This window comes from Ictidomys tridecemlineatus, chromosome 14 (genome assembly GCF_052094955.1).
Source record: "Ictidomys tridecemlineatus isolate mIctTri1 chromosome 14, mIctTri1.hap1, whole genome shotgun sequence".
In the NCBI taxonomy this organism is placed as follows: domain Eukaryota; kingdom Metazoa; phylum Chordata; class Mammalia; order Rodentia; family Sciuridae; genus Ictidomys; species Ictidomys tridecemlineatus.
This window is the reverse complement of record NC_135490.1, coordinates 31,984,363-32,009,999: the sequence shown is the minus strand read 5'-3', so window position 1 is coordinate 32,009,999 and position 25,637 is coordinate 31,984,363. Positions and strand designations below refer to the sequence as shown.

At 36.6% G+C, this 25,637-nt stretch overlaps 1 protein-coding gene across 17 annotated transcripts in view; it reads right to left on the bottom strand.

The window, feature by feature from the left end:
• The window catches only part of Tenm3 (teneurin transmembrane protein 3), a 2,430,710-nt gene that overhangs the window by 315,774 nt on the left and 2,089,299 nt on the right, over window positions 1–25,637 (bottom strand). The window contains exon 1 of one of the 17 annotated variants that reach the window (XM_040294128.2): window positions 10,939–11,263. The exons of 14 other annotated variants lie outside the window; for them this stretch is intronic. In XM_040294128.2, coding sequence (XP_040150062.2) covers window positions 10,939–11,185 — 247 coding nt within the window. In that variant the 5' untranslated portion in view covers window positions 11,186–11,263. Of the gene's footprint in view, window positions 1–10,561; window positions 10,708–10,881; window positions 11,264–25,637 lie in introns of those variants that run through there. 2 more of the 17 variants (XM_078031016.1, XM_078031015.1) reach the window with 2 other exon arrangements.

Sequence of the window (25,637 nt, the reverse complement as noted above, 5' to 3'; positions counted from 1 at the left end):
AATGCCTAGCTATTGATAGCTGTTGAGAATCTGTAATCAGTATTTATTTCTAATATTAATTAGTAAATTAACAAGTATTTTAATAAATCAGAAGTTTATACTGGAATCTGAGTATGAAAGCAAATACTTTTTTTTTTAATTTATGGAAGCCCTTGCAGATTGGCTTTCCTGTTCCTAACTGGAAGCATACAAGTGAAGACTAAACTTTGCTTTTTGTATGAAATATAATATGCAAGAAATTTAAATATACTTTACTTATTTGGTACCAGGGTTCGAGCCACATCCCCAGCCCCCTACCCCGTTTTTAAATTTTGCAACAGGGTCTTTTTTTAAGTTAAGGTCTTAGGGCTTCACTAATAAAGTGCTGAGGTTGAACTTATGATCCTCCTGCCTCAGCCTTCTGTGTTGCTGGAATCACAGACATGCCAATGCACTCAGCTTAAATATACTTTAAAGAAATCAAGCATATTGTCATATATTCATAGATCTTACCAGTTTAAATAAGGCTAAGAGTCTTGTTTAAAATCAATAATTATACTTTAATAACAACTATGAAATTCTGAATTTCTAAACATCATTATTCTGCCCATTAGGAACATCCTTGTGGTTCAGTCCTTAATTGTGACACGAAAAAGGACCATAATGTATTGTCACCAAACTCTTAAAATACTGAAATTCATCCATATGATTATTATTGTCTTCAAAGTGGTCAACTCAGAGTTATCATTTTTTTCAAAAGATATAGTCATTTCTCCAAAAAACACTGAAATTTCTCTTTCAAAAAGGTCTCACGGGCTTTAAGCATTATTTTTTTCTGAATATAATTAACTGTGGTAAATACTCTCTTGAGAATTGATCTAATTTTTTGAAATAGCCAAATGTTGGTTAGTCAAGCCCGTGAGGAAGGTAAGTAATGAGGCATGCCTATATAATAAGAACTATTTTTATTTGTGACTTTCAAAAAACTCGATTTCAAAAGAGTAGTTTCCAAAACATTCTGGTTAATGGTACTATAATGACATTGGGAATAATAATAATCTATTCCTAATGAGGACAATCTCCTTCATTTTCAGACTCTCAATTAAAACCAAAGACACCATGTAGCAAGCACAGGAAGTCCACAGCATATTAACCATTTTCCTGCATGGTGGTAAGATTACTCCTTACCTAAGATTTCTGTGCAGGGGATGCTCTTTCTTCCTATTCCTTAGGCAAGCTGAATCAATAAAAAGCCAGCAAGGAAAAAAAAAATTTCCCTACAAGGATACCTTAACCAAAAATGCAAAATATACACAGAAAAAGCAGGACTCGCAGATAAAAATAAGCTAAATAGCACAAAAGATAAACAGACATTATATGTTTTACTTGTTCATGCAAAGTTTTTAATATAATTTGCAATAGGATTTTTTTTCCAAGAATTCTGAATCATTTGAAGAAACTCTATAAAACTTTTAAAAGAAATCTCATTGTTTGAATTCACTGATCTGGTTTACTTCTCTCCTATTCCAGGTACAATCCGGAAAAGTTAAGCAACTTTTCCAAGGTTACACCATCAAATAATGGTACCAATTTGACTTCCTATGTAGAAGATCTTAGCAGAGCAAAATTGTGAAAAATAAGATCATCAATAGATTAGCCTTGGGCACAAAGGAGTAAATACAAACATAATTTATCATTTTGCTAGGTTCAATAAATACCATTTTGATGAGTTAATAGCCTTTGAAAGTAAAAACATTAGCCATCAGCTAAATAAACAAGCCATTAAATGGGAAACAGAAGTGTCAATAAATGCATAATTTACTAATTTTCTAATCAATGATGCTAATCATTGCTGGATATTAATCAAGAAGGGGACATTAGCCATACCACAGATGATCATAATGATCATGCCTCACTAAAGGAAAATCTAAAGATTACAAACAAAAAGATTAAAAACAAAAATACAAAACACATATTCCCTTATAATTACTTGTTGACAAATTAAATGATTTGCCTTAATCAAATATGGAAATCTTTCTAACATTCAGTATGAAAGGCTACATACTGGTGCCAAATATCTATGTAAAGCCGACTGAAATCAAAACAAATCCTAATTTGACAACTACACTGTATGCTAAATTCAGTAATGAAGGACATAAATTTGGAACTTCAGTTCCTAAACTCATTTTGTAATTTAGTAGTTCAATAACCTTATGCAAATTATTTAATATATTTAAGCCTCAATTTTCTCATCAATAAATTGAGGAATAATATTTACTTCATAAATAGCCTGGTACATACTAGGTGTTATGGGTATCCTGGGGCCCATTACTTCTTAGCAGAATGATATGGTGCTTTCCAGCCACTCCCACGGGAGAAAGGAACAGACTTAGGTATGTTCTCATCTGGGTTGACACCCTGGCTTTATCTCTAGCAACTGACTCAACTTTTCTGTGCCTCCATTTCCCTACCTTTAAAATGGGGATTATAAAAGTATTAAACTCCATGAATTTTTCTGTAAATGAAATAGTATCTATATAAAGGGTTTAGCACAGAAAAGAGATTTTACTAAATACTCGATACATGTTAACTATTGTTAGGCCTTGGTTTCTCCACATATAAAATATGCAGTATGCAGTACAAATATGATATTCAGTATGGTGTGTGTATGTGTGTTTCTGTTACAAGTAACTTTATTACTATGTTTAAGTTTCAAGTTAACTATGATAATGCAACTTTAGCATATTTTTATTCAAATTTACTGTTATGATTCATTGAATTTTATAAAAAAGTCTTTAATTGTGGAAATTAACATTCTGCTTCACCGGAACATCTAACATATAATTGGTATTCAACTATCTAAAATTCTCACCTGACCAAAAATGCAAGAAAATGGATATTAGGCCAAAACTAATAAATTAATAAGGTTCACTCTGAGTAGAATCTTTAACTCAAAACTTATTTATGCCTATTTTATGAATAAATGACAACAAAAAATAATCTTGGTTGTTTGATGACAGAGTAATAAGAAGTACAACATGACAGTAAACAATGAGGAAAGAAAATAAAAAAACCCATCCTAAAAGTTAAACCTGTGGAGCTGGACATGGTGGTGAATACCTGTAACCCCAGCAGCTTGGCGACTAAGGCAGGAGGATCACAAGTTAAAAGCCAGCCACAGCAATTTAGTCAGGCCCTAAGCAACTTAGTGAGACCCTGTCTCTCAATAAAATATTAAAAAGAACTGGAGATGTAAGTCTGTGGTTAAGTGTCCCTGGGTTCAATTCCTGGTACCAAATATATATATATATATATTCTCCTGTACTTGGAAGTGCTCACGTTAAAGCACTTAATAGAGTGTGATATTTAGGAGGTTTGGAATCACACTGTATAGCCTACATATCATATCTCTGTTAAGCTACATGAGTAATAATTTCCCCATCAATAAAATGGGAAAATTCCTTCTTAAAGAGATGTGGTGACAAAACAAAAATTTATAAGACATTTAGCATAGTAAGGGCTCAAAAGTGTGGGATAGTAACTATAGTACGCATTGCCCATTTGGGGCCACCTATCTCTCAAGGGCTCCTGAGTAAACTATCATATTTTACAGAACAATAAAATAACTGATGTTTGTAATGATCTTCAGTGACTAAGAAATTAAACTATATTTAATATATTCATTCAATAAGCATTCAACAAACATTTATTGACTATTATTTTCTCAGTATTGGGCTTAGTTCTGGTACATAAGAAAGTGATTAAGACACAGTTGTGACCTGAAAGAACTTGTCCCCTCATAGGGGAGAAAGAAATGTAAACAAATGATTACAGTATATTGTGCTAAGTGCTATAATAGAAGTATGTATTGGGTGCAATGGCAGTATAGAAGAAGCAGCCAGCTTTGCCCTCAGGCAGTCAGAAAGGGTTTCAGAGAAGAAATACCATGCAAGTAGATTCTTGAAAGATGTGTGAGACGGTAAGAAGAGTCTAACTTAACAAAGACAGGCAAAAGTGTTGAAGCACAGGTGAAAAGGTATGCAGAAAAGAGCAATGGAGTTTTGAGTCTAAGATCATGAAGGGTCTGATAAAACACCAATCAAGATGACAACTGTAATGACAGCGTGGAGGCTGGATTAAAGAGACAGACAGAAGGCAGGGCAACCAGGGTGGAAAACTAATGAAGCCGACTTGAAGAGATGAAAAGAGACTGAATTCAGGCCCTGATGGTGGGTAGAGAGGGAGATGGGAGGGTTTATAGCTCATTTTAAGCATATGACAATCCAATATGTTTGTTTTTTAAATACAAAATTAAGAGAATAAATTCTCTGCCATCAAAACATGTGGCTCTCCTGAAGGAACTATTTTTGGTGATTCTGAGTTCTTGAGATTTTAGTGTTACATAATTCATAGCACGATGATAAGGAGATAGCTCCATCTCCAATAAAGCTTGAAATAACATTTTAAGTATTTTGTTAATGGGCCAACTTTTTCTTTCTTATGATAAGATTTGTATTTAGCTCTGATTGATTGTAACATAAAAGAATGCAGTAAAAAGTAAAGCATAAGCTAAATTCTAATCAGTAATGTTTGACAGCTTTGTCTAGGAAAACAAAAATCTTGTATGCAGCACTTAATTGCTTTAACTGGAGTTTCCAAAAAGGTTAGACCTTGTACTGCATTTAATAAAACTCTTCCTCTTATTGAACAATACTTGTTCAAATATTTAAGCAAGAATTTCATTTTATTAGAGTTGGTATAAAATACATCACAAGGAAAATATTGGCCATAAAGTTGAGAAATATAAACTATAAATCTTAAGGCTTTGTTTTAACTTCTTAAGGGAAGTGATGACTAGAACAGCAGCAAGAGAACTACTAAAACTTGAATAACCTTCATGTAAACATACTTAGGCACTTGTTAAAACAAACATTATTCCTACTGCTAAAATTGAAGTTGGCAAGTCTTTCCTCTTAATAGCATAAAAAACAATTTGAAAAGTGGTAGAATAGCAGCTTCTTTGCAAAGAGACTAATAGTCATCATTAAAAGACCCTTAAAAGCAAATACAGAATGGTCAGCTAGCCTGATCACCTTAATTTTTAATGAAAGGATATTTCCATATATATAGGGAATACATATATTTCCATACATATGGAATATATATATATATATTTATATATAATATATATATATCATCATAAGAAATGAAGTTCTGAAGGAAAATCTACTATCATTAAAAAGAAATTAATTTTAGTTTTCACCTTTACTATGATGATCTATAATGAGAGAAAATAATATATAAAAACAAAAAGAAGGAAATATGATAAAGCAATATGTAAAAAATCTGTCAGTGATAAAACAAGCAGGGGTGGCTGTCATAAAAATGGCCAATGGCTTTTTCCACCTCCATCAAGGTCACTTTACTGATGATGGACTCAATAAGATGATAATGCATTTAACCACTTTCCTTGCATCTGACTTCGACCTCACAAATCCAAATGGCCTTGTTTAACTACCTTGGCCTTTCAGCATTTCCCTGAACAAAGATAATTAAGGAGATGTACTGCCCCCTACTATCACAGGAATTGAAAGACAAATAAACTTTTAAGAGCACAGCCAGGTGTCTGCTCCACTAATGCACAACTTTTAAGCAGGAGGTAAAATGAAATAATGGTTAAATAATTATAAAAGGTTAACAATGTTAAATTTGTTGTATAAGGTAATTTTGTTTTATTTAAAAGAAATGGCATAAAGTGAGTTCTGACTACATTTTACAGGTCTCTAGACAGCAGATCCTCTCTTTCCCTGCTGGAAACAGTTTAAGATTAAGGCAAAAGGAGGTTATGCACAAACTAATGTTAAAAAAAAATTATTAAAATTTCTACACATCATCTTAAATTTTCAAAAAGTTTGTTATTATACATAACTAGAAAAAAATTGAAGTATTTCCTGTTCTATATTAGTCATTCTGGTGTTCTTTATAATACATTCTGCCTTTTAACTACACAAAACAAGATGTTCAGGTCAAACACTGTCTAACTTCAAAGAAAGAGAATAAGAACACTTAAGAGAGAAACTCTTTTTCTTTTAAATACTATAGCATGCAATTTCCCAAATATATCTATTATTGAGGTGCAATTTGGCCTTAAATATTTGAGTGTACTTTTCAATTATTATTCTTCTCTTGTGAAATTAATTTACAACCACTAACATTTATGGCATAAACTGTTTCTGATATACCAAAGAGGTAGCTGTTCTCAAACTGACATACTAAAACTTAAGAGTATTTCAAAACTTACGCAGGGAATTTGTAATTGAACAAGAGCTAGGTTTGTAACCAAAACAAACAATATGAAAATCAATTTTTAAACAACTGGCTTCTTAAATATTGAAGTACATACCATTTCAAACACATATAATATCTACTCCTACTCCCTACTATGGTTATTCTGTAGTAGGAAAAACAAACTTTGACCTGTCAAAAACAAACTACACATTCCAAGTACCTAAAATGAAACCTCAATTTACATTAAAAGGCCGAAGACTTAAATGTGTATTGTAATAACTTTTTGTTCTAGAAAAAATTCCAATAAGTTGTACAAATTCCATTTATTTTATATTACCTCTTGCTAGAGAAATCTGCAATGCCAAACAACCTGATAAATCTAAATGTAACGAATTTCTAATGTAAACTATCTCTTTTAGAAGAAAGAATAAGTGTTATTTTGGCTTTAAAATATTCAGTATTCCAGGATATGGAATCACTTCACATAAGATTATAGCCAAAGCAGCACTTACGATTAATAACGTAAAATCTATATTTATATGCTTCAGACTTGTCCAGATCAATGTGATACAGCAAAAGTCTTGCCAATAATCCTAATCTAAACCTTTGGGAATCCTCTTGCTCTACTCCCCTATTCCTCTAACAGTACCCTATCCTTCCATTCCTTTCTTTCTACCAGGAACTTCACAACTTGTTTTTGTGACGGTTGTCCTGTTAGCCAAGAACCAGGTCACTGGGAGACACAACTCATTAAACACTCTATTAGTGGCTTAGGGTTTGTTGTTGGTTGTTTGTTTAATTTTCTTTTTATTTAGTTGTTGATGGACCTTTATTTTATTCATTTATTTATATGTGGTGCTGAGAATCAAACCCAGTGCCTCACATATGCTAAGCAAGTTCTCTACCACTGAGCCACAACCCCAGCCCTGGCTAGGTTTTAAACTATAACTATTTAGAAGTTCTGGTCAAACCTAGAAGGTACAATTCACTGTTGAGGTTAAAAAAAAAAAAAAACAACAACCAAAAAAAAACACTGTCCCAATTTTTTTTATTTACTTTCTTACTTCAATATATCTATCTCCTTCATGGTACCATTCTCACAACATCAAATATCCATAAAGAAAAATATTCAATTTCTCAAGTGTTAGGTGGGAATGTACTCATATCTACACTAACTCAGAATATTATCGGTATATACATTTATTCATATCTACGTATATATTTTCAGAGTAAGACATCTATAAGAAAGCGGCAATATACCCTATTAGTGTAAAATTTAATTTTTTTAAATGAGGAAAGTTAATAAAAAATAACATTTACATAAAAATTGTAAACAAATATATTGCCCTGTTCTTAGCATTTACATTTGGATTACTAGAAAGGTAGTTTGTTAAAAAATCTCCACTCACAATTGTTTAAAGTAAAACCTAGGAAACAAAATAAATTATAAACATAAAGAACTGATGTTCCAAAGCCCAATCTCTTAATTGCTGATCAGAGCTGAAAATAGATCCTTTTTCTCCACTAATTGAATGAGTCTTGTTAAACCTTTTGAAATGCACTTTAGAAAATGCAAGAATACAGCTTAGAACAGGTTCTTTAATTTGGGTCATTTTCTGTTACTTGCAGTGGTGACGGGTGCTTAGCAACGCTGTTCTGGTGGCCCTTTTAAGGAAATGAATACCTGGAATACAGCATTTTAATCTATTTTATGGCATTAATTATCAAGATCACTGTATTTAGACAGTGCCTCCTTTGCCACTTGCCTACATTATGAAAGACAGGAGTCCCATGATAAATTGAATATATTATTTCAGATGACAGAAGATTCTGAGCACCCTGTTTGCAAGTTAAAAAAAAAATCTAAGGGTATAAGAACTAACAGTAAATAGAAGCCACAAAAAGGGTTAGTTTAAATGTTGAGACATGGATATTACACTGAAAATCTGTGTTCAGATATCTGTGAAAGAGACCACGCTAAGTCACTTTTCTTTATCTAAATCTTTGAAAACTAAATTCTATTATACCACACACTAGGCCACTGATATCTAAGAATCATGATGCAACACAGCCAAAACTGAGTAAGATTTTATTTGATAAAAATTTGATAAATATTTTAAATGTTGATATCATATAAGAAAACTGTACATGAGAAATAATAACAATACTTAAATATCCTTTTAAATGTAATGAAGTTTTCACTTCTCATCTATTATAATGTGCTCAATTGACTATCAGGAAGACTAGGAGATAAGGTAAAATACAGAGCTATCAAGTGGTTTCTAAGAAATCCAACTGCCTTGTTATGCTCTGTTCAGGTTTTATTAATAATCAATATAACATGTTAAGAAACTAATAATTAAAAACATTCAGAATACTCCTATTTTTTTCTAGTCTCAATTGTTATTGTTAAAAGTACAACTCTTTAAACTTTTTCCTTATAATTAGTTTATTTTCATGTCCCGAAGAAGGAAGGTGAAGCTCTTATACATCTCCATTCTTCCCTATCTTTGCAGCTAATAAAAGATCAAGTGACTCCCTCTTTGTCTAAAATGTATCCTAATTTCAGTCTTTAACAGACATTTTTTTAAAGCTTTTAACAGTCAGGCCCCAAAGATGAGACAGGAACCAGGTTAACAACCTGCGATCATATTTTTTTTTTAAGTTTAAGTCGATCAATTAGTGTATAATCAGCATCTCTTTAAAGTCAACATACTTGATGCCAGATTTCAAATTTCTCATCAAATTGTGTAAATCACAGAATAAAATGGAAAATACCAAAATTTCTCAGGTTTTTAGTCTCTGAAAACACATGGACTCTGCTTGGGGTTTTGGTGGTTTGAACGTTACAGATGCATTGTAATGCCTGGGAATCTGCTGAAAAAACAAAATGTGGGGCACAGACAGTATATGCTGCACTAAAATATTCTACTTAGAGGGAGGCTGAGTTAAGTTAGCTGTATTTCTAAAATGCCTTCTCTGGATATTTTCAATCCCTTTTCTAAGAACTACTTTAACAATTAACACACAGGGCTCTCTGGATGGATCTTTGAAACACTTTAAATCGGAGAACAAAAGGTTTATTTTAAAAATGAAAACCTTGGCTTGTACAACTCCAGACGTGAATCTGCTTTCAATTACTGAAAGTATTTCCACTTTAGTGGAAGGGGATCAAATCTTCAACTACACCATCTTAAGGCACTGAATTTGATTATATTAGGCTTTCCGAAGACAAAATGACTTTGTGACACAGGCACATATATCTGTACATATCATTTATAAGATATTCCGGAGAGATAGAGACGCTAGCCCACGAGAGGGAAGAAATGTGATATCTCATTCTGAGAGCTGCCACGGATCCTTGTTTTATTTTATTAAAATATACTACACAAATGGGCAAATGATTTTTTTTTTTTTACTTTAACAGACACTGCACAAGTTTTTCCAAACCATTCCCAACTATTCTTCCACAGGAGTAACCTGCTTCGAAGCACAACTACAAAGTTGAATTGCTTTCAGAGTCTCCACTCTGTAAAGCCCTCACGACAAAAAAAAAAAAAAAAAAAAGCACACACTAAGTATTTCGCAGGCGAAAAACTGCTCTTTTAATTAGCAAGATTATTTTGTACCTTTTTCTCCATTAAGCAATTAGCATGATGGATTTCGGTTAATGGAACCGAAGGGCTGATTCATTTACGCTCAAACGCAGATTTTTAAACATTTCACACATAAATTATCCAAAATCATTATTTCTAAGATTTGCTCCTCGCGAATTCGATAAGATATATCGCAAAAGTCACAGAAATGCACTGGGGGGGGGGAGACAGCTTTACCTCATAGGTTAGGACTGTATACTACTCATAAAAAAAAAAAATCCATCTAATTAAAAATACCGGGAACAAAAGACTCCATTCTGCCCGCGGCTACCTGCACCACTCCGGGTGACGGAGAGTAAAGGAGAAAGTTCAGCCTTCGCCTCTTTTAAATCCTTATATTCGGCCCCTCAGGGGTTAAAAAGCCACCTCATTTCAGATGCTAATGTTGCCTCTGCACCGATTTCAAACCCGCGCGGAGCCTCCTCCCTCTCCGACACCGGCAGGGAGACCCGCGGAGCCGCTGCCGCTACCGGGGCTGCCGCCGCCTCTGCGGCCGCCGCCGCCGCCTTTGCGCGCCCGGGAGCGAGAGAGCGACCGAGAAGCCGCGCGAGGAACCGCGGTTCCCGGAGCCGCGCGAGGAGCCGCGCACCCACCCCAGGCCGCGGCACCCGCCGCCGCCGCCGCTGCCGCTCACCCACCTTGCCGCGGCGCGCCCTCGCTGTGGCCGTGCGGAGCCGAGCCCGGCGCTGCCAAGTTGCCTCGGTCTGGAGCGTATCATGTTACAGCGCCGGGCTCGGGGCTCGGGCTGCGAGCGGCAGCCAGACATGATAGGCTGAGGCTCCTCTGTTTACACCCGGCCGCGGAGGGGGCGGCGGCGACGCTTAACCCCTTCGAGCCGGGCCGGGCAGCCACCGCCACCGCCGCCGCCGCCGCCGCCCCGTCAGCCCTGCGCCCGCCGCCCGGCCCGGCCGCCGACACCCCAACAGACTCACACACACACACACTCACACATACTCACACACACGCCGGAGCATTCCAACAGCCCTGCCCCAAACGAAGAAGGTGAAAACTGCACCGAAAACTGGTCGCCGAGGAGCTTTGAAGACCGCGGCAGGAGGGATCCTCACCCCCCCACACGCAGGCAGACCGCTGGAACATCGGTGTTCTCCGGTGTGGTTTCGCAGGCTGCTGTGGGTTTGCAATACGGATTCTTTCTTTTTTTTTTTTTTCTCCCTCTCTATGAGCACTACTTTCCCGTGCTCACAAAAGCAGCTCTTTCCCAGCACATGAATGAATCCGACCCCTGCTCTGCCACCATTCATGCATCCCACGTCCGAGATGTTTACTTAATCCAAAGCAGAGTGACGGCCGCACTCCCCACGTCTTCGCCAAACTAAGTCTTAGCGCTCCCGGGACAAGCCGCCTGGGAGAGGCGGGCACACCGGTACCTCGCAGGCAGGCGGGAGGGGTCGGCGCGAGGGCCCCGAAGCCAGGCACCCGCGGGGCATGCGGGTGCGGGGGTGGATGTCGCCTAGGAGCGCCGCGGGGACCCGTTCATTCCGCAATCGCCGCTTGGCCTCGGCCGCCGCGGCTCAGCCCCTCCACTGGCCCCCAGTGCGGCCAGGACGGTGGCGGGGCGGTCTGCACCCTGTCCGCGCCAGCCAGTCAGGCTCCCGCCCCCCTGGGGGAGAGGAGAAGCTGGGGGCGTGTGTTCAAGGGGTCTGAGCTGCTCTGAATTATGTGCCAGGACTGGACATCCCTGATGTGAAGTAGCCAATGTGGTGTTCTGACCTGCTTCACTTTTAAATAAAATGTACTTAAGTATTGCTGCATTTAAATTCTTATTTTTTTATAATTGTCCTTTCCCCCCTTCAGATGCACTTTTATCATTATTTTTGCACTGCCTACAGAAATCCATTGTCCGATTTCTTTTTTTTTTTTTTTTTCTGGAACGTTCTACCTACCCCCTTCAGCCTCTTCCTCCATTACACTGAGGAATAAATCAATGTTTATGAATTTTAAGTTACCTGTGTTTTCTTCCAATGTTCCCAAACTCCCCAAGTACTTTTATCAGTAAACACGAAAGAAATTTTTAAAAAAATCTTTGTCACAATACTCTTAACATATTCATATGAGCTCTGATTTCACTTTTTAACTTCTAAATATAAACTTAAACCAATCCACCTCCAATACTTAACAAAGGATCTGTGTTCTCTATTTATCATTAGATTACAATGATAAATCCCCCCCTTACTCCAGTAAAGATTAAATTCTTTCCACATTCCCAGGATTCAACAAGAACAGGAATTTCTTTCTTCTTTTCTTTTCTTTCTTTTCTTTTTCTTTCTTTCTTTCTTTCTTTTTTTTTTGCATATTACCTCTAGATTGATTTTTGTCACTTTTATATCTAATGTTAGAAGAATGTGAATAGCTCTTTACCTTTTTGAGGGGACTTTTCCTTTTCTATTTCTATGATCGTCCAACACATCAGTTATCATGCATGGAAGTGTGTGAAGGTATTCTATGTTTAAGCAAAGTCTGTATACCTTATTGTTCTTCAGCTCATCTAGAAACATGACTCACCAAACACATCTTATTATAACCTGATTATCACTACCATCCTGTGTATTCCTCTCTTACTGATCAGCATATTCATCCTTTAATTAGGATATTACTAAGATGTCATAGAAATTATTTAAATGCATAGCAATTATCTAAAATTTAGACATTCCTTTGACACAGTCTAAATTTCGAAGTTATTTCCAGGTTTTTAAATTCTTTCTCTCTAGTAAAATTGGGTCAAAAAATAGAACAATAGATATTTTGTGGGACACCAAAAGATTTCTAGCTCTTAAACAAATAACTTTCAAAGTCATAATATTTTGAAAAGGATCATTTCAAAGATCGTTAAAATGCATGTGACTCTTCCGGGGGAGTTGCCTAAACTAATTGCAAATAAACACTATATAATTACTTAGAGGATGAAGAAGCTATCCAATTTGAATCTTAGAAGAATTAAATAGGCAGAACATTGAACAGTTAAAATTTACCAGGATATGGGGGCTTGTCTGCACTTCAGAAATGTACCCCTTGATTTTTCATGACTACAAATTTGCCAATCTAGACTAGAACATTAGAACACAGAAAGATGAACACTCTAATTGAAGAACTAAAGGTTCTAAGATCTTAAATAAATCACAGTTTGGGTCAAGATGAATCTTAAGAAGACTGATATTTGGCATGCTCATTTCCCCAGATAAATGCTATGTAAATTGGTCACTGATTGATAGCATTTATTAAAGTTCCAATTTAAAATGCTAATTAAGCAATGTCCATCTATAAATATCAGCACCAGATTAAGCAAATTTTTATATTGGACTATATTGGAATATTGTACACGTATATCTGGTTTTATCTTTTCTGAATACAAAATTCTTTTCAAATTGGACAAAGACAACATCTCTTGAGAATTATCCAGGATTTACTTTGAGTTAAGTTGAGCAGTAGCAGCAACAGCCCATGGGAAAGAGGCAGAGGAAGAGATGTGGTTTTAAACTATTTCTATTGCTGAAATATGAAGGATGGTTTCCACATATGTCTTCCAAGAAAACACGGTTTTGTGACCACACCCATTCGTGCATTAAATTACTGCCATATTTTAAACACAGGAGTCCACCAAAGAGTTCCATAGAGACATACAGTCATAATGCACACATTCAACTTCTATTTTCCTCTTCTATAACTTGCCATATTGATGATGTCAGGGGTAATTAGCATAATAGATACTGCCTTCCATAACTTAAGCACTTCTCGTCTAAGATCTGCAGAATTCCCCACAGTTCCATGAGCAGACACTATTAAATATGTTGAATTATGTGGCTATTTTATGTTGTGAATAAATAACCGCATAGAATCATACTTGCAATATTAAATGAATTTTACTTATAACTGAATTCAGTTCTTTAGGCATAAAAGCCTAATGACTGCACACCACAAGGAAGATTTTTAAAAATGCATGAACTAAACCAAATCAAAGCAAATTGTATTAAAAAAAAAAAAGTCCAAGAGTGAATGGTTACTTCAAACTGGAACCAACTTAGTTTCATATTAAGAGTGCTTCTGACCTCTCTCTACTTAGGCCAACAACCTTGAAGAAAAATTAGAAGGTAAATGAAACTGAGATGATTACTTCCCTTCTAAGTTTTAAGCACAAAAATCATACTGTCAGAGATGCTTAAAAAATAAAAATCTATCCCCTATTACTATACTAAATACATGATTATGAAAAAAGCTAACACTGAGCACTTTGTATTATGGCTAACATTATATTAAGCATTTGACACCTATGCCCCGCCTCTCCCATACACAGTGCAGAGGGCCAAACCCAGGGCCTCATGCATGCAAGGCAAATGCTCTATTGCCGAATAAGACCTTTGGTTCAACAGACATGTTCATTTTTTTAAAAATTATCTGAGTCCCTTTAAGCAAGTAATATTATCTCATTTTACAGAGGAAGAAACAGGAACATAAAAGGTTGAGAATGTTCCCATACAATTATGGATTGTCATGGGCGAAATGCAGTCCTAAGTTTGATGGTTCCCTGAGCCTAATGTTTAACCATTTCACTAAATATTTAGACAATATTGACTAAGTAGTTAATATGTTATAAATCAAGTTTTTCTGGGTAAGCCACATCAGTTATTTGAAAACAAGATATTCAATTTTAGAAATTGATAATTTGTAGATTTTGTAAGGGGGAAAAAGAAGCACAGAATCTTCTTTCTCTTGTGTTTTGAAGTTACCTCTAGAGGTAAAGTAACAATGCCAACATTGCAATGCAAGCTGAGATGTTATAAAAGAATGAAATGATCAAAAATATTCCTAGATATCTGATTTAGGAATTGTCATAGGTCAGTATGCATCTGTCACTGTAATTTATCTAAATGGACTCCGTTAAGAATTTTACCTTTATTTTAAAAGTTTTTCACTTTTAAAATAAATATGTCAAATAAACTAAGTTACTAAAATTGCAGTGCACTGACATAAATTGGTACATAGTAAGGGTATGGCTACTCCAGTTCCATGCCATAAATAAATTTTAGACTTTATTTTGTTTCGCAAACTGTTATTTTGTCAGTAGCACATAACTTTCTACCAGTTAAGTGGACTCCATTCTAATCTAACAAAAGACTATATTTAAAATTATATTTCTAAGTCCATTCTCTAATAAACTTTAATTATCATTTATACTGGAAAAGAAATAAAGGTTTGAAAACAAAGTCTTGTAAGAATGGCCAATTCATAATTTTTCACAGATGTCTATAGCAAATCTAAAAGGCTAGCATAATATGTAGGTGATTCTTTGTTTATCCTACAGGAAATTCCACCCACAATATACATATTTATTTCATTACTATCAGAAATGACCCACATCTGAAATTATTTCTAAAAGGCAAGTTTTCTTTTTCTCTTTTAAAGGTGTCCCCTCTCTCTCTCTCTCTCTCTCTCTCTCTCTCTCTCTCTCTCACACACACACACACACACACACACACACACACACACACACACAACACACTTTTCTGCAATCTGATACATGAGGAAGACCTAAAACTGTTCCTTTAGAGATCTCATCATGTTTGCTATGTGCCAAAGGAACTGGTCCTTATTTTTGTCCTAATTCAGACAACCTTGGGCAGAAGCCTGCTGGGTCCTCTGCAGCCTGGACAAGCAGGGAAGAGGAGGAAGCAGGATCTGGGTGTGTGTGTGACAGGTCTGGACTCCTTGCAGGGGGCAATCAAGCAATGCACTCAATCCAAATGGCTTGGTGAGCTTCAGCCCTGTACTGGCAAGTGTCCAAGCTGGAGGGAAGGAGGTGAGTAAGGGAAACTATTCCTACCTGGTGGCAAGAACAAGCCAGGGGCAGGAGGGCAGAGCTTCATGGGAAATCCAGATGGCCAGCAAGAGTTAGCTGAGGGTTACCAGGATGCCAGGAACTAAGTACATAGCAAGAGCTGAAGGCCCAAGTCAAGCCACCAGGAGTCCAAAGGCAATGTTAGAAGGCAGTCTTTAATACAAAGAAGCATATAGAAGCCTACTTCCATCATAAATTTCCACTACTGAGGAAATACTAGAGTGTCCAAGAGAGAGGGAGTGCTGTTCATACCTGGCACATGGGACACAGCATCTGCTGGCATCCAGACTTAATTCCCAGGCCTACCCAGGGATGGCAGTGTTTGTCCATGCTTGGCAACCCATTGGGGTTCATCTTATTTTTAGGTCTTGAAAAGCAGGAATACATTTGGAGAGATATCTTGTATATACTCTTTGACAGTCCACATTTAAAAATGTAGATGTGATAAATAAAAATGATTGAATAGTTTTAATTACAGAACAATATCTTCAATCTGGTCTATTCATTTCAACTATTATCCCATTTACCCATCCCCCAAATACTAGGGTTGGTTCTCAAAAAACATTTTAATTTAAAAGTAAAAAACCTAGACAACATATTTTTGAATTAAATACATTACTATCAGTTATTTTGTTTGTTTAGACACCAAGAATTAGATAACCATTGATGATTAGAGATACTGTCAGATGAGTAGTTGCCTAGAGTGGCAATAGCTCTACACAGGTCAGTTCCTGTCTGCAGTGGACAGAACACAGAAATCACACAGATTTCTACCTTCATTTTTTAAATTTATAATATCAAAATTTCCAAATAACCTGTATATATTAAGATCATTATTTTCAAATAGTTTAACATTTCTATATTGTCAAATAAATCTTGGTAATCAATAATGTATTAATTTATTAATATTTTGCTATTTCCTGATATCTAATTAATTTAAAATATTTTCATGAGAGTTATGTAGAATATGTTTCTAATGATTTTTTTTTGTTTGGTGTACATAAATTATGTAGGGGTACATTTCTACTTGTCATTTCTGTTGTAAGTATGCTTGATGCCTCTGCTTTTTATCTGGCCATTTTCTGCTTGTTCACAACTTGGTTTAGAAGTCATTTCTTCCTTTCAGTCTTCTGTGATGCACCAAGGACAGTTTGAGAGTCCCTCTTTTGTATTCCCATTGAATTCTGTAAAAATCTTATTCTAACAGTCATCATACTATATTCTGCTACATGTCTACTTGTAACTCCTTCCAGACCACAGATACTCAAGGTTAGGGACCATTTCTTTGCTGATTCCTTAGCTGGTAGCTTGGTATCTTGCACAAAGAGGACACTAAATAAATAATGGTTCTGGAAAGGGTGGGTGAATGGAACAGTGGAAACAAATAGTCTAGACTGACGAAACTTCTTGCTGATGAACACATTCTAATCATTTTTATTTATTGCACAATTATTGTTTTTATTTTAATTTATTTTATTTTATTTGTATCTCTGGTAGATACAAGAACACACTTAGCATACACACTCCTAAACCTAATATAACCTTTTCAAAGTCAGAATGACCTAATGACCTAATGGAACATACCAACTGTTGTAGTTCAAACAGTATATTTAAGAGTCTATAATATATACTTTTTCATTATTAAATCCCACAACTATTCAACTGGACATAAATGTAATAAGTAATCTAGTTTGGTGATACCTCCCAGGATCTCTCTCAGATGTAGTCCCATCTAAATTATACCCCACACAGATGAATTTATTTATTAAAAAAACCCACAACCCTGCTGTGCCATATCAATTCCAAGCAATTCATGACAATGTTTTACATTGCTATCTAAGGGTAATTCTGTTTTGATATTTTCTAACTTAAATCTCCAAAGCCCCAAATGCTCTCACTCAGTCTTCAGTAAAATGAGGAGTGGCTGGTGATTATTTTATCAACAAGGGGCCTTTATATACTTGAAGATGATTATTAAATCTTCTCTTAAAATCCACATTGACACGCTAAAGTTGGTTATTTATTAATATTTTGCTATTTCCTGATATCTATTTTTTCATCTGTATCTCCTTCTAAACTTCCTTTGCCTTAAGGGTGGAGATAGCTGAGAGCCACAACCTGTCAGAACCAGATTCCAATTTAGAGATCTAGGCCCAGGGAGAGAAGGAAGTTCCAGGAGAAGACAAGAGGCTTAGAGAGAGGAAATGGAGTGAAGAGAGCATTCCACTAGACATCTCTATCTAAATGTACCCCCAAGAACTGTAAGATGGAAAGAGGGATTTAGTGGTGTACTATAGATTTACTAACCAGGTTCTAAAACAATGATATTTATGAGCCTAGAGGAGATCTCAGAGACAATGAGTAAACTGGGAAACAAAGGGCCAAATGCAAATATTGGGAGATGCTTACATTCCAGAACCAAGTTGAAGAGGTTCAGACACTAGGGAGACAGAAGGCAACCTTTAGGAAACTAGAGAGAATCAGCAGTGTAACCTGACAAGTCCTGGAGGAAAGATTTCAAGAAGTGGCTCTGGGAATGGGGTGGGCAATGGTTAACACAGCTCCATGTCACAAATTAATACTTATGATGATTGAAGAAAAGTTCTTGAAATTGGCAGGAAGAAGCAATTTGTGACCTAAAGGAGAATAATTTCCAGCAGAGTAATGGGGTGAATGTCAGATTTAATGGTTGTTGAAAAGTGTGTGGATGGTAAGGAAATGGAGAGAGCCAGTATACAAACCAGTTTTTTTTCTTTTTCGTCAGTTTCTAGACTTGAATTCCACTCACACATATTGAATGCCTATTATGTGCTTGAAACACATTAGGTACTTTCACATGAAATGCCTTCCTTAATTCTCCCAGGGCAAGGTGAATGTAAAAGTTGGGAAGAAAACTGTATTTCCATTATTTAAGATACTCTGTAGGGAAACATATACTGGATCTTTTTGGTAAATTTCTACCTAGGGTCTATATCAGTTTGTAGAAACTAAGTATGCTTGGGTCTTGCTAAGAACAAATTCAACAGCTTATGGGAAATCATACAAAGATACACAGGATGTACTACGTGAGAAGAATCAAGTGCCCTAAAAAGAAGTGGGGGCGGAGGAAGCTGTAAAGAACAGGTAAAGACAGAGGCTGCCAAGTAAGGAAAACTCCAATTGGGTGTCTAGTCTTGAGGGATTTCAGTTTCTGAGTGATAGTAAACTTCTGGGACTATCTCTTTCTCTTAGAATTGTTGTGGAAGGAATCAAGTCTTCTAAAAGATCTAGACATTGAAAGGTAAATTGCAAAGCAAAGTGAACCTAACTCCTAAGGCCATGTCAAACCAAAGATTATAATCACTAAGGCAAGTATCAAGAGGAAGATTGTGACACCAGATTATTAAGGTGTTTCACCATACTTGGTGGTAATTTGACTTTGAAATGGAAACCACTGTGAAAATATGTAGAGCTATGTTATTTTTGGCCAAAGGCCTTTGCAAGATTTTCAACAAAAGGTTTATGCGATGTGATCATTCAAATGAATTTTAAAGATGAAGGCAGAATGAGTTAGAGTATTTTAGAATTAATTTCATAATATTACTCATTAGATCAATATATCACCATGTCACTTTAGCTACAGAGTCTAAGATAGCTTTAGTTCAGATGATATATGTGGTCAGTATAGGGAAAAAGTCAGAGTTAGGTACAAATCTTTGTTGAGTAATCGCACTTTTAGGGGGCTGTATTCCATAGTGGATTTTGGGTAAATTTAGCTTCAAATATTTTCTGGCAGGATTTCAGAAGGATGGTTAAAAGAAATGGTCTAACAGGAAAAATGTAGTTAGATTAGGTTGCAATTAATAGCAATTTATGATTAATGAGGAAAATCCTAAATCATTCAAGGCAGTTATCCTATAAAAAGCTTATTCTATTGCTTGGTGATTACTTATAGCAATTTTCATAAAAACATGTAGCCTCATAATCAGCGTCAGGAAAATTCTTTGCTGGAATTCAGATAAGCAAGTATCTTTTTGTCTGTATCTTAGATTATCTGAGTAATCACTACTATTACTGATGATATAATGTACTCACTGCAAAATAAAAGAGCTAAAGGAAACAAAGTAGCTTCAATAGTTTGCATATTGAAATGAAAGGAGACTAAATATCAGAATTCACACTTTCTCTACTCCTCTACACATTCTCTGGAAATCAGGTAATCTGTGTTCTGGACAGTAATCTTTTTAATAAATAAAAGGCTGTATGACCTAAGAAAGTCTTACTTCAGCTAGGCCTCAACTTTTCCTTTCCTCTGTAGAAAGAACTCTCTCAGGTGATTCGCATCCTTTAAGTGGCCAGGCAAGAGTTTCTTCCACTTTCTTTTCTTTTTGTTTGCTGGGGGCTGAACCCAGGGCTTCACCAAGGCAAGTGCTGTGCCACTGAGCAACATCTCTAGTTCCTTCCAATTTCTCTAATACGCTAGAATAACACTTTTCAGTTACTGTATATTTAAATTCACTCATTTTCTTAAGGATTTCCCTTTTCCATCCTGGCTTCCCATCCCCCTAATTGTTCTGTTGCCTGTCCCTTGATTATAAATCAAGATTTTGTTTCAGAATGAATTAAAAAGCCCACATGGCCATTTCCAAACGTGACTTCTTAATGCAGGTACAATTTAGAAAACAGCGTTTTTTTTGGGGGGGGGTGTTATTCTACTCTATATATACCGCGAGTAGAGAGGTGAGAGGTTCTTTCCTTCATGAGAAGAGATTTGGTGATTTTTACAAGCCAAGAGAGGGTAACAAAGCATGTGTGAGCTATCACTGTTGATGGTAAGCGTCTAACCATTGCCATATCATCTGTGTTTATTCTTCCTAAGTTTTACATCCAGTCGTTTGTCACTGAACAACAGACATGCATTCAGAGATATGCACCATTGATTCTATCACTGCGTGAACCTCATACACAAATCTACACTGTATATGCCGATCACTTGACATGGCTCCTGGATGCATCAAGAAATGCTATAAACACAAGATACATGAAGCTACTGCCAGTGTAACACAACATACTGTTTTATAATAAATTTTTTAATAAATAAAAGGAGTATACGCTAAAATAATGCTTCAAAGTATTAGAATAACTAGTAACATAGTTATTTATTATTAAGAATTACATACTGTGCATAATTGAATTCACTGTACTTTACGATGACTCACAGCCCTGTAGGTTTGTTTACAGCAGCATCACCAAATCATACATGGTGGGTTGTACTGTAACAGTGCGATGGCTGCATCATCACTAGCAATGGGAGTTTTTCAGTTCCATCACAAGCCGATGGAACCAAAGTCATAATTGTGGCCTGCTGACTGAAATGTCATTATGCTGTGCATGACTGTATTGTGCAGGGTCTCTTCTAATGACTGTCCTCTCAACCACTTCAAGTAAGATGTTCTACAAATAAGAGTCTCTCCATAAGCACAGTTACAGCACCAAATGTCAGATCCTAAAAGGAACCCAGAACTTGCTGCTCTACCTCTTACCTTCTCACAGGCAGAGAGTAATTGCAACCCTACAGACAAAGCTGCATTCTTTGCCACTCTAGCCTGTTCCCTGACGTTTTCCCAGGATATCATATCCATAAGGTTATGCACCAGAAAGCCTGCCTATTTGTATAAGGGAAACATCTCCCCTACTTATTAGTGATCCTAAATATTGTTAACATGACCCTCCCACCACTCCCTTAAGCAAAGAAGTAGAGAGAGACATGAAGATGAGCCTAAAGGCATCTGTTAAAGCAAAAGAACCACTGTCAATAGAAAATTAGAATCCCCATGACCTTCACCGTCAGACATGAAACTGCCCAACCTTCTCTGGTTAATATGAAATTTAATTAATATCATTATATCTAGCAAAAAAAAAGCCTACTTTTCCTGTGTCTGGATTTAGGATGTTTAGAATATTCCACTTCCTTTTTGAATTTTATTTCTAAAGGATCAAGAAGACTCTCCAAAAAGTAAAATACAAATCCATATTCAATTTTCTTCCACTTGTGAAGAAATAAACCAACTTCACGTCTTTCTTATATATGTACTGAGTTCAGTCCCTTTTTCACTCTCACGAGAGAATGACTAAAGATCACCTTCATCTACAGAGGCAGCAACTCCATTTGACTAAAAAAGGGAATATTTGACAATTCTTACATTTATTCTTGTGCCTTTTCTATCCTATTTCAAATCAATTTCCTATTTCCTCACACTCCTCCTGGCTGGCAGCTGCTCCTTCTGGGCCTTTATTTGGCTCGAGGAAGGCAGGCAGGCAGGCAGGCAGTTGCCTGTTCAGCTGATGCCAGACCTGTTCCCATGTTGGGGACAGAATGTCTAATCTCCATAGTACAAGCAATTTTCAATTGCCCCCATCTCAAAAAGCATCCCAAAAACTTGGATCCACAAACTGGAGTCTCTTTTCATCTAATTGGGAATTAAAACAGTTTTTCTTGGAATAAAGACTCTTATTGAAAAGTGAATACAATAACAACCAATGCACAAGTTAAGTCACTGAAGAAAAGAATTCACCTAAATGTAAACACTGAAGGCAGAAGAAGTCACATAATAAACACTGTATTTGTCGACTGTCGGAAGCAATACAACTGAAGGAAAATAGCTTTCTGTAGCAGTCTGGCAGGGAGAATCGACTGTCATGAACAAAACCATAACTTGCATAAAACCACAGAACTGGTGAAGACCACCAGCAAAGACCATGATGACACCTCTTCTCACCCCTAGAGCTGATGGCTACTTAAGTGGAAATGGCACCCAGCCTTCTTTTGTTGTGTTTGACTTTGTATCAGACTCCTCTTGGTAAATATCCAGAATTTTATTTTTACAGACCTCAAAGATACCAGCAAAAGAAACACTAGCAGTCCTGATGGAAATGGTCCATCTTTTCTGTTGATCACAGACAAGGCCCATGAGCTCAAACACTCAGTTCAGCCACTATGGCTGTTCTTTGGCTGCCCTGTAGTAGTCTAGCCCAGCCAGGATGACCATCGCCTTTGACAAGTCTAACTGAGTCCTCCCATTCTAGTTTCTTTCCAGATACATTTCTAAGTCCTTTTTCCTCTTGTAGAGTATAGGAAAAGAAAAATGTCATCGGGTCTTGTTTGGGGGCTATAATTTGATAAACTCTGAGGAGAAGAAAAAAAAAACCCTTAAAAATAAAATATGCTGATATACTCTATTTCATACTCTACTTCATTATTTTATAAAATACAACTCCAAAGTTCTACATATAAAGAAAGCTACAAGCAGGGCATGGTGGCACATGCCTATGATCCCAGCAACTAGGGAGGATGAGGCAGGAGGACCTTGAGTTCAAAGCCAGCCTCAGCAGATTAGCAAGGCACTTAGCAACTCAGCAAGACCTTGTCTCTAAATAAACTATAAAAAAAAGGGCTGGGAATGTAGCTCAGTAGTTAAGCACTCCTTGGTTCAGTTCCTGGTACACCAACCCCCATCACCTCTACCACCAGGACCCCACGCCCCCCCACACCACCACACTCCCTCCACCCTGGCAAAAAAGAAAGCTACATATTTCCTCAAACCAAGTTCTTCATATTTTCCCTTTTATCTCAATGTTATCTCCATTCTCACATTCATTTTCTGTCCCAGTCCTTGCCGTGTTTGGTCAGATGTAACTGTAACACTACTATTTTCACAATCATCTCTTCTATGTTTTCTTTTTACTTCTGAATTTACCTGACTTCTAAATTTCATTATCTATCTTTGATACATTGATAACCGACTTCATGGTCTCTGCATTCCCACTCTGAGTTTAATATCCTAGTTTAATCTTCCTAATGCCTTACTTGAAAATGCTTCTCCAGCCCAAATTCTCTTTGGCTCCTACTGACCAAAGAACAAATCTAGTTCCTCAGTCTATGATTTAAGGGGACAATTCCTGTCTCATCTTGTAGTTGGAAGTCTGATTATTCTCAAATATGCTCACCTTTTTTTCTCCCACTCTGTATGTCACATTACTCCCTCTGTCTAAATGCCCTTCCCCGCTTCCTTCTCTTTCTGTCTGTCTGTCTCTTTCAAACTTCCACAATCACTGCCATTTCTCAAGGCCAAGCTCATAAATTATGTTATTCCATGACTTCAATTCCCAGCCAGGCTCATATCCAATCACGTAATGTCTTCAACAGGTCATCCCCATAGGCACCTGAAATGCAACATGTTCAAGGATAAAATAATGATCTTCCACAAAATTGCATTTCTTTCTCTCTTTCTGCATAGTCTGTTCTAGTGAATGAAAACTTCCTATCCACCCAAATGCTCAAGACAGAAATCTGGATGGTCACTCTTGAACATTTTCTCTTCTATCAGCACTGTCTTCCCCATCCTCTACAGCAAGATGATCTACGGTAAATTATATTTACTCTTTTCTATCACCACAGTCACCACCTTTGTTAATGCAATCACTGTTTTTCACTTGAATGCAATATGATATCAGCCTCTACTCTTGTCTTCTTCTACCACACTCTTACATTTCATTCACAAAAATTCCCTCTCCCCCCCCAAAAACCCTAATATTATCATATAAATATGTTGATTGAAAAAATTCAGATGGCTCCCCACTGACAGTAGGATAACAGTCAAACTCCCTAGAAGCTTGAAAGACCCTTTTTGCTGGGCACAATGGCACACACATGTAATCCCAGTGACTTGGGAGATTGAGGCAAGAGGAGCAAAAGTTCAAGGACAGACTGGGCACCTTTCTCAAAATAAAAAATAAAAAGGGCTGGAGATCTAACCTATACCCCCCCCCAAAAAAAAAATCCCTTGTGATGTAGTCTTTCTTGCAGTTTTAACTTTAGCCACGGTTTCTAACACTTTGCACAAGACATTCCTTTTCTTTGTCTAAAATAGCATCCTCCCTTGCTCTTATTTGTCCTTGATGTCTCAGCTTAAATGTCTCCTCTCTTCATGATTAAATGCTACTTGGTTATTTCACATAGTCACTATATTAAAAAGACATTACAATCATGGCATTTATCACTGTATATTGTCTTAAATGTAATTCCTATTATTAAATGTAACTGGCTTAATATAGATTGAATGACTAAATGAATCAATGAATGGATGAATATAAAAAAATATTTAACTTGACTACAACCCAATATAAAGACATTTACATGTTGGAGAAAATCTAACAAAAATATATCAAAATGTATGTGGACAGATGTCCAACAAAGTGGCAAACATAAAACACATTTTCAATTCAAACTTACCTTAAATGCCTTTTTACTCAATTTTTCAATTTAGAAATATTATTTATTTTTTGACAATTGACGCCCTCTTCTTAAAGCCTTCTTTGACCAATCAGTCCACATGAATCTCTTCCTTTCTCTATTCCCAGGACGCTTCATTTCTGACGATATTACAACACAGTTTCCAATGCTGACTGTGGTTATCTCTTAAGTAATTCTAATGTAACATGTCCAAAGTCAAATATATTACATGCCACCCTCACCCCAAAGCTATTTCCCCTGTTGCCCTTAGTACCTCTGCTTATGTGGCTCTCCTCCTAGTTGACTAAGTTGGGAATTAAAATTATTTCTTTCAATTCTTACATAAAACCCATCACCATATCCTGTTCCCCCACTCACCCCCATGCTGTGGATTAAAGCCAGGGCCTCATGCATGCTAAGCATGTGCTCTACCTCTGAGCTACACCCCAGCCCCTTTCCTGTTACTTCTATTCCTTAAATAGGCCTTGACTCTAACCCCCTCCTTTTCTGTTCACAAAACTACTGACCAGGCTTAGGCCTTCATCATCTTCCAGCTGGATCTTTGTACCAGCATGCTAAATGTGCTCTCCCC